The 13,846-nt window shown below is 47.6% G+C and overlaps 1 protein-coding gene across 12 annotated transcripts in view; it reads left to right on the top strand.

Annotated features, from left to right (window-relative positions):
- LOC135897507 (intermembrane lipid transfer protein VPS13A-like) overlaps window positions 1-13,846 on the top strand; it is a 1,023,564-nt gene that overhangs the window by 143,726 nt on the left and 865,992 nt on the right. For all 12 annotated transcript variants that reach the window (XR_011514733.1, XR_011514732.1, XM_070539327.1 and 9 more), the window contains 2 exons: window positions 11,268-11,449; window positions 12,693-12,837. Coding sequence is in view for 10 of the 12 variants with exons in the window: in XM_070539327.1 (XP_070395428.1) it covers window positions 11,268-11,449; window positions 12,693-12,837 (327 nt within the window). In the remaining 2 variants the exon portion in view is untranslated. The remainder of the gene's footprint in view (window positions 1-11,267; window positions 11,450-12,692; window positions 12,838-13,846) is intronic.

Genomic DNA, 13,846 nt, shown 5'->3' on the forward strand with positions numbered 1-13,846 from the left:
GCTTGCCTTCAGCCCTAGCCTCATGCAGGGTCATTCACACCCACAACTTGTATGCCCTTTGGTTTTTGCAACCGTCCTGCCACCTTTCAGAGACTCATGGGCCATGTCCTTGGGGAAGCTAAGTAGCCATACTGCATGTGCTACCTCTCAACATTGTAATTTATTTATGAATGTTCGAAGAACACTTGGCCCATGTTGCTGATGCATTCGAGAGGGTGCGGACCGCCAGGATGACGTTAAATCCTGTGAAGGCCCAACCAGCGCAAACCTGGGTTCTGTTACTAGCATTTATGCGGCTGGGTGGAGGCTCCATTGAGCAGGACTTGGGGAAACTCCAGGTAATCTATTTCCCCGTGCACAAGAACGTATGTGGCCTTTGCCGCTTTTTGGGAATGGCCAACATTTACCAGTCGTTCATATCTCCCTGTGCCCGAGTGCAGGTGCCCTTTACCAAGCTCTTGGATAAGTCAGCCGTGTGGCAATGAAGACCTGAGGAGCAGCAGACTTTTTGCCGTTTGGCTAGTGCCATTGCGAATACAGCACAGCTCAGACTTCTCAACTTGACCAGACCATTCGTGGTCCAGACTGGCGAGCGATCTGGGTTTAGGAGCAGTCTCTACAGGAATACGATAGCATGTTGCAGCCGTTGGCCTTTGCTAGCCACTCCTTGATACCAATGGAGAGGAATTATTCCATGACTGAGAAGGAGTGCCTCGCCATCGTGTTTGCACTACGGAAATTCGATATTTACTTTGATAGAACAAAATTCGTAGTGCAGACGAACCACAGTGCTGGCTGACGTGGCTCCATGAGCCTGCGGGCTGGCTAGCATCCTTAGCTCTCCTGATACAGCATTATGACCTTACAGTGCAGTATTGAAAGGGGAACATCAGCGTGGTAGCTGACGCGCTATCATGTGCTCCACTATCTACCTGAAGCCTTCCTCCATGTGCGAGTGCCGCTAACAGTGCCTTTACGCCAGCAAGCGTCTTGGGTGTAACAAGCGAAGAGAAAGGCGAGTCCACAGGCGGGCAAGCCTGTTGTTACGTTCTCCAGGCAAGCAGTGCACTGCATAGTGGGTGAAGTAGGGAGTTTCTCGAAAGCGAACCCATGACGCCATCGCAAGTGGCAGGGATGGATGCAGTCCTGAGTGGGGACCTTTGGGAGAATTGGAATTGGAAGAGCTACTGAAGGTGCAGGAAATTGATCCATTTTGTCACGAATTGAGTGATGGTCTCAGGGAGATTGAGCTCCGAGACGCTGCTGGTGGCGCCGCAGGCACATGGGGTGCCGGAACCAGCTGTGTCGCTGGGTACCCCACTGATTCATATGATGGGCTCCTGCTGAAACACATAGCCACTGATGAGACAACCACTGATGAGGAGTCTGTAGACCTGTTTAAGAAGGTTATCCCCAAAAGTTTGAGATGTGCACTGTTGTGATTCTCTCATGACGAACCCTTGGTAGGTCATTTGAGTGGGTCCAAAGTTTTTGCAAAGCTGAGCCAATCTTTGACCTGGCCTGGCACAAAGCATGACATTTTTCTCTATTGCCATTTCTGCCCTGTCTGTCAAACAGTGAAATAAAAGCCTGTTGACAGTAAGCGTCTGTGGCAAGTGGCTACCTGCGATTAATAAGGCTTTTCCCCAGGAGTAAGCAGGGGTTCACCCACCTGATGGTAGCCGTTGATCATTTTTTGAAGTGGCTGGAGTTGTTTCCTCTTTGGAAAGTGACAGCACGAGCGGTGCTGGAGAGGTTAGAGGAAGTGTTTTGTCGTTTCAGCTTTCCGAAAAGACTGATTACAGACAACACGTCCCATTTCACCGCTCGGGTGTTTGGTGCTATGTGCTGTTGCCTCGGGATCAATCACTGCACCACTTCGCCCTACCATCCCCAGTCCAAGACTTAACAGAACTCTTACACCAATGTTGGTGGCCTTTGCCGAAAGTTGAAAGGATTGGGCAAACAACTTGAGGGAGCTCGTATTCGCAATCCAAACTGCCGGGAATTGCTCAACTAGTTTCTCTCCTGCCTTCCACAATTTTGGAACGGAGCTGGCAGATCTGGTGACCAGTGTCATTCAATGCCAACTTGGTGATGAGGAGGTGCTGGAAGACTGTTCTGCTTAGGCTTCAGCACTTTGGGACAGGCTTTGTCGGGCTCTCTGTAGAGCAAGGCAGAGATTGGCATCGGCCAGGGCCCAGCAGAAGGCTCAGTATGACCAGAAGCATTGCCATCTTTCATTTAAGGTGGGTGACCTTGTCCTGAAGCGCAACTACACTGTTAGCGATGCGCGAACAACGGGTTCTCAACCTTGCTCGCAAGTGGCTTCGTGCGTATTTAGTAAAAAGACTGGTCTCCGCTCGCGTACTTGCTGAAGGACCCCCTTCATGCCTCCATGTGCTGAAGCCACGAACCCTCCAAAGAGGGAAAGAAAAGAGGGCCCAGGGATAAACAGTAAATTCGAGCAAATTTATTGCTTTAACGAAAGAGACTGATGATAAGCTTTGACAACCTTTGGTGTCATGCACATGTGTGCCTCTGTTTAGTGGTGCTAAGATCGGCACCAATAGCAAAGTGAGGTTGACAAATGCGGCAATTTGGGTGGATTGGTAAAATTGCATTATGAACAGTGCAAGAAAGATGGGGACTGAGAAAAGAAATTGCCGTGACAGGTGTTGATGTCATCATCATCATCATCATCAGCCTAGTTACGCCCACTGCAGGGCAAAGGCCTCTCCCATACTTCTCCAACTACCCCGGTCATGTACTAATTGTGGCCATGTTGTCCCTGCAAACGTCTTAATGTCATCCGCCCACCTAACTTTCTGCCGCCCCCTGCTACGCTTCCCTTCCCTTGGAATCCAGTTCGTAACCCTTAGTGACCATCGGTTATCTTCCCTCCTCATTGCATGTCCGGCCCATGCCCATTTCTTTTTCTTGATTTCAGCTAAGATGTCGTTTACCCGCGTTTGTTGCCTCACCCAATCTGCTCTTTTCTTATCCCTTAACGTTACACCCATCATTCTTCTTTCCATAGCTCGTTGCGTCGTCCTCAATTTCAGCAGAACCCTTTTCGCAAGCCTCCAGGTTTCTGCCGCATATGTGAGTACTGGTAACACACAGCTGTTATACACTTTCCTTTTGAGGGATAGTGGCAACCTGCTGTTCATGATTTGAGAATGCCTGCCAAACGCACCCCAACCCATTCTTATTCTTCTGGCTATTTCAGTCTCATGATCCGGATCCGTGGTCACTACCTGCCCTAAGTAGATGTATTCCCTTACCACTTCCAGTGCTGCGCTACCTATCGTAAACTGCTGTTCTCTTCCAAGACTGTTAAACAATACTTCAGTTTTCTGCAGATTAATTTTCAGACCCACCCTTCTGCTTTGCCTCTCCAGGTCAGTGAGCATGCATTGCAATTGGTCTCCTGAGTTACTAAGCAAGGCAATATCATCAGCGAATCGCAAGTTGCTAAGGTATTCTCCATCAACTTTTATGCCCAATTCTTCCCACTCCAGGCCTCTGAATACCTCCTGTAAACATGCTGTGAATAGCATTGGAGAAATCGTATCTCCCTGTCTGACGCCTTTCTTTATAGGGATTTTGTTGCTTTCTTTGTGGAGGACTACGGTGGCTGTGGAGCCGCTATAGATATCTTCCAGTATTTTTACATATGGCTCATCTACACCCTGATTCCGTAATGCCTCCATGACTGCTGAGGTTTCGACTGAATCAAACGCTTTCTTGAATCAATGAAAGCTATATATAAGGGTTGGTTATATTCTGCACATTTCTCTATCACTTGATTGATAGTGTGAATATGGTCTATTGTTGAGTTGCCTTTACGGAATCCTGCCTGGTCCTCTGGTTGACAGAAGTCTAAGGTGTTCCTGATTCTATTTGCGATTACCTTAGTAAATACTTTGTAGGCAACGGACAGTAAGCTGATCGGTCTATAATTTTTCAAGTCTTTGGCGTCACCTTTCTTATGGATTAGGATTATGTTAGCGTTCTTCCAAGATTCCGGTACGCTCGAGGTTATGAGGCATTGCGTATACAGGGTGGCCAGTTTCTCTAGAACAATCTGCCCACCATCCTTCAACAAATCTGCTGTTACCTGATCCTCCCCAGCTGCCTTCCCCCTTTGCGTAGCTCCTAAGGCTTTCTTTACTTCTTCTGGCGTTACCTGTGGGATTTCGAATTCCCCTAGGCTATTCTCTCTTCCACTATCGTCGTGGGTGCCACTGGTACTGTATAAATCTCTATAGAACTCCTCAGCCACTTGAACTATCTCATCCACATTAGTAACGATATTGCCGGCTTTGTCTCTTAACGCACACATCTGATACTTGCCTATTCCTAGTTTCTTCTTCACTGTTTTTGGGCTCCCTCCATTCCTGAGAGCCTGTTCAATTCTATCCATATTATAGTTCCCGATGTCCGCTGTCTTACGCTTGTTGATTAACTTAGAAAGTTCTGCCAGTTCTATTCTAGCTGTAGGGTTAGAAGCTTTCATACATTGGCGTTTCTTGATCAGATCTTTCATCTCCTGCGATAGCTTACTGGTTTCCTGTCTAACGGCGTTGCCACCGACTTCTTTTGCACACTCCTTAATGATGCCCATGAGATTGTCGTTCATTGCTTCAACACTAAGGTCCTCTTCCTGAGTTAAAGCCGAATACCTGTTCTGTAGCTTGATCCGGAATTCCTCTAGTTTCCCTCTTACCGCTAACTCATTGATTGGCTTCTTGTGTACCAGTTTCTTCCGTTCCCTCCTCAAGTCTAGGCTAATTCGAGTTCTTACCATCCTATGGTCACTGCAGCGTACCTTGCTGAGCATGTCTACATCTTGTATGATGTATGATGCCAGGGTTCGTGCCGAGTATGAAGTCGATTTCATTTCTAGTCTCACCATTCGGGCTCCTCCACGTCCACTTTCGACTAACCCACTTGCGGAAAAAGGTATTCATTATCCGCATATTATTCTGTTCTGCAAACTCTACTAATAATTATCCTCTGGTATTCCTAGAGCCTATGTCGTATTCCCCCACTGACTTGTCTCCAGCCTGCTTCTTGCCTACCCTGGCATTGAAGTCGCCCATCAGTAGAGTATATTTTGTTTTGACTTTACCCATCGCCGATTCTACGTCTTCATAAAAGCTTTCGACTTCCTGGTCATCATGACTGCATGTAGGGGCATAGACTTGTACCACCTTCAATTTGTACCTCTTATTAAGTTTCACAACAAGACCTGCCACCCTCTCGTTAGTGCTATAGAATTCCTGTATGTTACCAGCTATTTCCTTATTAATCAGGAATCCGACTCCTAGTTCTCGTCTCTCCGCTAAGCCCCGGTAACACAGTACATGCCCGCTTTTTAGCACTGTATATGCTTTTTTTGTCCTCCTAACCTCACTGAGCCCTATTATATCCCATTTACTACCCTCTAATTCCTCCAATAACACTGCTAGACTCGCCTCACTAGATAGCGTTCTAACGTTAAACGTTGCAAGGTTTATTGCAAAGTTTATTCAGAAGCACACATAGACTATATACTCGTCTTATCCCAGCAATCTCCTCAAAGAGAGGTCAAATCTTATCCTATAACTATGATGAATGGGACAGTTTGTGCACATCAATTTCTTTATCATCAAAACCCATTAATTTTCTTTGGGGTGTTATGATTAAGAATGTGCCATTTACCTCTTGAGGTCTCTGTTTATTTGTTCTTGGTGGACTTGTGATGCTAACACATGCCCAGTTCTATGTGGTTTTCACATATGCATTAAAGGTGCACAATCACTCGGTTATGTGAATACGAATTGAATAGTAAATACTCTAATAATTTGATCTGGGAATCGGATATCTATAATTCAGTTTCTCAATATCTGGTTACAAAAACCAGGGTTGATGCCTTGCTACGCACAGCCTCTCTACAGCTGATGATCACTGTCAGTAGCACGTGGTTCGTAATGATCGACAGGATATATTGTTACGAAAGGATGAAAGAAGAGAGAGAGGAACAAAGAAGATTGCGAGACGCTGGCTGCTGCGTGTTGTTGGTGGTCAGCCATTTTAACACCATTGACTGCTTGTATATACATTGTAAATACTCCCAACATCCCTGTAACATATTGGTGCAGGTGCGGGGTACCACGGCTGGAAACGGAGTTCCGCAGTGGACGTCGCATCACCGTCCTCGCCATGAATGACGGTGAGCACTCGGAATCAATATGGTTGCCGCCTCCGACGTCACCATCGCCCGCTACGTCGCTGTCCCCTTCGGTTGGGGTTGTGCAACCCAAGGATCCTGGAACTTTCTAAGGGACTGATGGCGCCGACGTTGAAGAGTGGGTGGCTATGTACGAATGTATGAGTGGAATCAACAGATGGGACCCTACGCTTCTGCTAGCTAACCTATTGTTCTACCTAAGAGGCAGGGCAAAGGTGTGGTTCGAAAAGCATGAAGAGGAGCTGACCAGCTGGGACGAATGCAAAGAGAAATTGATGGAGTTGTTTGGCAAACCAGCCGGCCGTAAAATTGCCGCAAAGCAAGAACTGGTCTCCTGTGCCCAATCCCCCACGGAGTCCTATGTCTCGTACATAGATGACGTGCTGGCGTTTTGTCGTAAAGCTGATCACGACATCATAGAAGGTGAGAATGTCAGGCACGTGCTTAAGGGCATTGCTGACGACGCAGTTAATCTGCTCATGTGCAAGAGCTGCTGTACAGTTGACGCAATTATCAAAGAGTGCCGGCAATTTAAGCAGGCCAAAAGCCGATGCATGCTGCACCAATTCACCAGACTTCCCAATACTGCCGCAACGTCGATGTGTGAAGCAGCAGCACCTGGATGCATGCACAGCAGCATGTGTCGCCATCAGAGGACGTGGCACAAATCGTTCGACGTGAAGTGGACGCGATGGCACCCGTAGCTTTCTGTTCGTGTAGCCCTGATGCTACCCCTTTTTCAGTTACCCTCGTGCAAGCCATCGTTCAACGGGAACTTGAAAACTTTGGCCTACATTCTGTCTGTGCTGTCACCAACCCCAGAGCCAACGAACGCCCTTCTACTATGTTTGCTGCACCTCGCCGTGTTATCGCAACCTGGCTGAGTAGAGAACCGTGAACAACCAGCCGATATGTTTCACCTGTCGCCGCATTGGTCATGTCGCCTGATACTGTCGCAACTCATGGCCCTCAACACCTCGCACGTTGACCAACCTGAGCCGTTTTAATGGAAATGCCCGCAATGTTTCGCCCATCGCCGAGTCTAACAGCGTCGACAACTCTGCTAGGAACACGTGGTACAGTCTCTCACCATCGCCGCGTGGACACCAGTCTCGCTCACCGCAAACATGTCGCCCATCTTCCTGTTGGCTGCAGCCATGCCGCCTTTCGTCCCCTGTGGCTTTTGGCCGCACCCTGTTGGAAAACTAAGAAATGCAACCCTTGGAGGGGGTGCTGCATTACCCACTACTGCAGCAAATTCTCTGTCTGTGCCTACAAAGAGAAGTGTAATTGACATTAAAATAGACAGCTTACCTGTCCAAGCACTCGTCAACACTGGAGCCCATGTATCTGTGATGAGTGCTAGCCTACATAGACGTTTAAAGAAGGTCTTCACCCCAGCAGCTGCCCGAGTGCTTCGTGTGGCCGACGGCGGTGTGCTGGTTGTACTTGGAATATGTACTGCACGCCTAAGTATAGCCAGCCACCCTACTTCTGTTCCCTTTGCTGTGATCGACAACTGCCCTCACGACATTATCCTTGGATTGGACTTTTTATCCCATCATTCCACTCTCATCGACTGCGCAACTGGCGTTCTTCAGCTGGAATTGCCTCAAGTTGCTGATGCTCCGAGCACCACTCCACCGTAGTTGTGTTTACTTCAAGATGTGTGTCTGTCACCTGAGGCAGTCACTTACGTCGCTTTGACCGCACAGCCAGGTTCCCGATAGTGAGTATGTCCTTCGCTCCATCATCGACATGCTTTTGAACCGGAACGTTGCTCTTCTGCATACGCTGGTGACGATTACTAATAACAACCTCGTTCTTCCGCTTCTCAATTTCAGCCTGTGCCCTCAAGTGTTTGCAGCAGGCATGTTCTTGGCCAGCGTTTCGAATACTTCCAAATTTGACATTGAAAGTCTGAGTGCTGACAGCAATTTCTTAGCACCAATTGCAGCTCACAGCTCTGGTCCCCTAACGGATGACTTGGTGAAGACGATTGCACCTGGCCTCACTTCTGCACAGGCCACGGACATACGTCTCCTCCTCGAATCGTACCTTGACATCTTTTATTTCGGCGACAAGCCTTTAGCACAAACATCTGTTGTTCACCACCGTATCAACACTGGAGACACGAATCCTATTCGTCGGCGCCCCTATTGTGTATCGCATGCTGAACGTTGAGTCATCCAATCAGAAGTGGGCAAAATGCTCCGCAAAGGGGTCATCGAACCATCAGCCAGCCCTTGGGCTTCACCTGTCGTCCTTGTGAAAAAAAAAGAAGGTACCTAGCGTTTTTGCGTCGATTATCGCCATTTAAACAAGATCACCCGAAAAGACATCTACCCGCTACCATGCATCGATGATGTCTTGGACTGCTTGCATGGAGCTAAATACTTCTCGTCCATTGATCTTCAATCCGACTACTGGCAGATTTCAGTTGATGAAATGGACTGCGAGAAAACGACCTTCATCATGCCGGATGGCTTATATCAGTTCAAAGTCATTCTCTTTGGCCTATGCAATGCCCCTGCGACATTTGAACGTATGGTGGACTCTCTCCTGTGAGGCTACAAATGGACCACCTGTCTCTGTTACCTTGACAACGTTATTATCTTTTTCCCCCATGTTTAGCAGCCACCTTACCCGACTCTTATGTCATTTTTGCAGTCTTCTGAAAAGCTGTCCTCCAGCTGAATTCCACGAAGTGTCAATTCGGGCGCGATCAGATTACCATGTTGGGACACCTCGTTGACGCATCCGTTTTCCAACCAGATCGGGAAAAAGTTCGCGCCGTACGCAGTTTCCCTCTGCCACGTTCTGCTACTGACATGCGCTGCTTCGTCGGCCTGTGTTCTTACTTTTGCCGTTTCGTTAAAAACTTCGCCGACGTTGTTAGGCCTTTGACAGATCTTCTTATGAAGAACAGGCCATTCTCATGGGGCCCTGAGCAAGCTCACGCGTTCGACGCTCTCATCGGGTTCCTGTCCACTCCTCCCATATTTGCCCACTTTGATCCATCCACACCGACCGAAGTCCACACTGACGCAAGCGGCCACTGCATTGGCACTGTTCTCGCCCAACAGCAGAATGGTACCGAGTGTGTGATAGCTTACGCCAGCCGCCTGCTGTCACCTGCCAAAGGAAGTTACTCCATCACCGAGCGGGAATGCTTGGCTTTGGTTTGGGCTATTGCCAAGTTCCGGTAATATTTGTACAGCCGCATGTTTTCGGTCGTTGCAGACCACCATGCCCTCTGCTGGCTCTCTTCCCTCTGGGACACCACAGGACGGCTTGGTCGCTGGGCTTTGCGGCTCCAGGAATTTTCATTTGTTGTCAACTATAAGTTTGGATGTCAGCACAAGGACGCTGACTGCCTCTCGCGTCACCCCGTGGATCCTCCCGATCCTGTTGCTCATGATCTGGTGACCTGCGTGATGGCTTTGACTGACATGTTCGACATGTGCGTTGAACACCAATGCGACGCATCCTTAAAGTCCATTATCGCCGGAGTGCAATCTGGAAGCACCAACAGCATGTGCCGCATGTTCGTGTTGCATGACGGCATCCTCTACCACCGCCATATCAACCCTGACGGCCCTAAGTTGCGCCTTGTCCTTCCTCGTCATCTGTGATCTGTCGTTCTCGAACAACTTCACGATGCCCCGATGGCGGGACGCCTTGGAGTTTTGCGTACATACGATCGCGTACGACGCCGGTTGTTCTGGCTGGGCCTCTACCGCTCTGTGCATCGTTATGTCGCAACTTGCGAATTGTGTCAGCACTGGAAGATACCTCCCCTGCTGACCTGTTGGACGAATCCACCCAATTGAAGTTCCCTCTGAACCATTCTTTTGCGTAGGCCTTGACCTGCTTGGCCCTTTTCTAACGACTACCAGAGGGAATAAGTGGATCGCTGTTGCTACTGATTATGCGACACGCTGCACGATAACAAAGGAATTCCCAACTAGTTGCACAACTGACACTGCCGATTTTCTCCTTCACGATGGCATTCTCGAGCACAATGCACCTCGACAGTTACTTACAGACAGCGGCCACTCGTAGACACTCACACTCACAGCGATGCTGTCGATGTACGTTACCACCGACCACAGTGACTGGGTCATCCCGCTGGCCTACGTGACATTCACGTATAACCCATCCCGACATGACATTGCAGGATATTCACCATTTTATATTTTGTATGGTCGCGAGCCCACTTTGCCCTTTGACACCAACCTACCTTCTGTGAGTAATACTTGTTGGGGGGCTAGTTGGTGCATGTTTCCAGAAGAGGGTTATAGCGCCGAAAAAACGCAACACACAGCAATGTGTCTCGCTTGCTGTGTGTTATGTTTTTTCGGCGCTATAACCCTCTTCTGGATACCTTCTGTGCCCCACGTTGCCACTGAGTACGCTCATGAAGTCATCGATCGCGCTCACACGGCATGTAAAGTTGCCCGATCTTGTTTATTAGCCTCGCAGCATCTGCAAAAAGAGCGTTATGACCGGTGCCATCGCGATGTTCAGTTCGCCCTAGGTGCTTGGGTGCAGCCCAAAAGCAAAAAATTGCTTTGAAATTTTTGGCCTCAAACTGGCATAATGATGATGACCTTTTGTCACTAGATTTAAAAACTAATACTTTCACTTTCTGTTCTTCTAATAAACCTGTGAAATCAACAAACGGTTTTGAAAGACTACTTTATCATGGACTCAGTGTTTCTCTTTAGTGTCTATTTTAGGCACTTGACACAAGCAACATGCAAAATTGTTTATTACCTTTTTTCTGCTTCTGTATGTGTGGTGGCAAGATTTTCTTAACGTGGTGTAATTGCATGACTGAGTGTCATAGTTGCACCCTCTTAGAACCTGTGGTTATTTTATTTGCTCACTTATTGAGCTACTTATTTTGCCAGTTAAATGTAGTAAATATTAGGCCCTGTTGTAGCTGCTCAGGTTGCTTTGCTGATTGTTCCACACTCTGAACTGAGCACTTAAAGGCCAGGACCGCCTGCTTGCACCTTTGCAGTACCTGGAGATGATCCTGCTTGGCCAGTCGTTCGCATTTATGGAGATCAACCAGCGATACAGGAAATATCGGCCGAACGTTGCTTGCAGCAGGAATGAAAAAGTGTGGTGGCAGTATGCGTACAATGCAGTCGTCGGAGAGTACGTCAGGCCTTACTCCTGGAAATCAATCAAGAAACACAGGTATGCAGCTGTGGAGTCTACTGTTGTTTTGTTAAGAAACTTCTCTGATTGCTTCACTTTGCTTATATAGCTTAGACCACTTATAACATAACTCCTTATTGTGCAGACTGGATATACTGCAGCTTTTTCTGACTCTCATTTACCCCCCCACATAATTCTATTTATATACATATCAGAGTGCACCCGCGCAAGACAAAAGATACCCTTTACAATGTGGCTTCCATGGCAAAATCCCCCAGGCGAGGGAAGCAGTAAATGTGCTTCTCAATGAGGTGTTCTGGGCAACAGGAGGGGAGAGTGAGGAAAGTGATGCAGAGAAAGAGGAGGAGGAGGAGGAAACACTGAGCAAGAAAACAAAAACATAGTGGCAGCTGTGCGGCTGTTGCCTCGGTAGTGGAGAATCCTTTGCTTGGCCACTTATCAGTGACGTGCCTTCCATATTGAACATGTTGCTCTATGGATCTTTAGTTTGTGTGCATCGTGAAGTGCACATATTGTTTGTACGATGCCAACTGCTCTCAGTTTAAGCGGACATAGTTTGGGACTTTTAGGCTTTATGTCCACATGCAAGCTTCCGCTGTTCCTACCATTACGTGCACATACCAACTTGGTAGGCATTTGCAGTAGTTGCTGCAGCTGATGCCTGAAAAAACAGTTACCACTGCATGCACTGCTGTCAGTTCAGCCACTGCGCATGGTCATATGCCCATTCTCTATGTAATCAACTACAGGTATGAATGCATATCAAGGACGAACTCTCCAAATATGACATGCAGCCCAACACCGCCGCCAGCTATGACTACCCAGCGCGCCTCGTCGGTGTCTGCTTCATGCAAAGACCGCGGGTCCTTGGACATTAACATTCCAACATTCACAAATTTAAACAAATGCAAAAATTCTGGTTGCATGCTTTGCTTCTCAGATACATGCAGCTGTTTGGTCTACATGTTTTGCAGCTGTGCACCCTTTGAAAAATGTTTTGGTTGTAGTGTGGAACTGATCATAGTGTAGATGTTCACGACTTCGGTGACTTGCGCGATAAGTGGTCTATGCAGTACAAAGCACTGTTTCAACCATTCCTGACATGCAAAGGAGTGCTTCTAGATAATACAATACAAGGGCAGTGCTGTAGTGTTTAAAAATTTGCACCCTGCAACCCTCAGGCCTTCCAAAAGATAAAAAGAAAACACTGATTAGTGTCACTGGATGTTATACTGGTCTGAGGTTTGCAACACAAACGCAGGCTGAACTACCGGCATTACAAGGAGATGTACGTCAAGCGGCTGCAGGCACCAAATGATACGGAAATTCGGGTCGATGTGCAAATGCTGGAAGATAAGCTGGATGTTTCAAACATTCTCATGGCCAGAGAGGAGGCCAAGCTAGAGGTGAGCATGTACGCTTCTTTGTTTTCACTTTCACAGTTCAGGAGCATTACTGCGATTGATTAAGTTTACCTCAGAGAGACAGAAAGGTTGTCGTGACATGTTAAATGCTACAAGTCTGTCTTCAAAGAATTTCAGTGATGTCATGGCTGCTCCAATTGATCCTAACGGTTCCAAAAGGCAGGTTCTGCCACATACTGCTACATGTTGCTAGTGTTCTCCAAGGATAGGATAGGAAAAACTTTTTAAAATGCCGGCAACCGATTGTGACACTGGCCAAGTGTTGACCTGGGGCTATGCCCTACTCTGCACTACCCCAGTTCAGCTTGTTTGTGGTGGGTCGTGAGGCTTGTGCTTTTCAAGCGAACCCCGGGCCTGCTGTGCGACCCATAGTTTAGTGTCCTTGTCTGTAGACTGCACAGCCCTTTGAAGTTTGGGCACGTATGTCCTGGAGTTGGCTTTGGTCAGGAATCTGGCACAGTCCCACATAATGTGCCAAACAGTGCCAAAAGTGTTTTCCGCTACATTGGAGAACAGAACTAATGTCTCGAGGTCGAGGCACTTTACTATCACAAGTGAAGCCATTCTTCCACCATCTATTTCTTTCAACAGGACGTAAAAACTGCGAAGAAAGTGTTGGTGAATGCTGAGCTCCTCATGCTGAGCTCCTCATGTCGAGAATGCCGAGACCAAGTGTTTCAGTGATGTTGAAAGTAGGGAGCATTTGCTTGACTTTTGCATGAGAAGGCTCTCTGCTGCTCTCGACAAAACGTTGCATTAGAAGAGTGCTAATTTGCCAGTATTTGTAATTGAAGGAAAGCGCAAGCAGTGCCACACACATACAGGCCAGAGGACAAGTCCCCTACTTCATGATGGGTCTGCAAGCCAAGAATTTGTCAACTCATTTCGTATATGTCAGTAGCATACATGTCTATATCATTTATATTGTGAATTGTAAGCAGTGTTGGTTTCTTTTTTAAAGCTAATCATTACAGTGTTTGCAAGCTAAGCA

The sequence above is a fragment of the Dermacentor albipictus genome, chromosome 5, assembly GCF_038994185.2.
Source record: "Dermacentor albipictus isolate Rhodes 1998 colony chromosome 5, USDA_Dalb.pri_finalv2, whole genome shotgun sequence".
In the NCBI taxonomy this organism is placed as follows: domain Eukaryota; kingdom Metazoa; phylum Arthropoda; class Arachnida; order Ixodida; family Ixodidae; genus Dermacentor; species Dermacentor albipictus.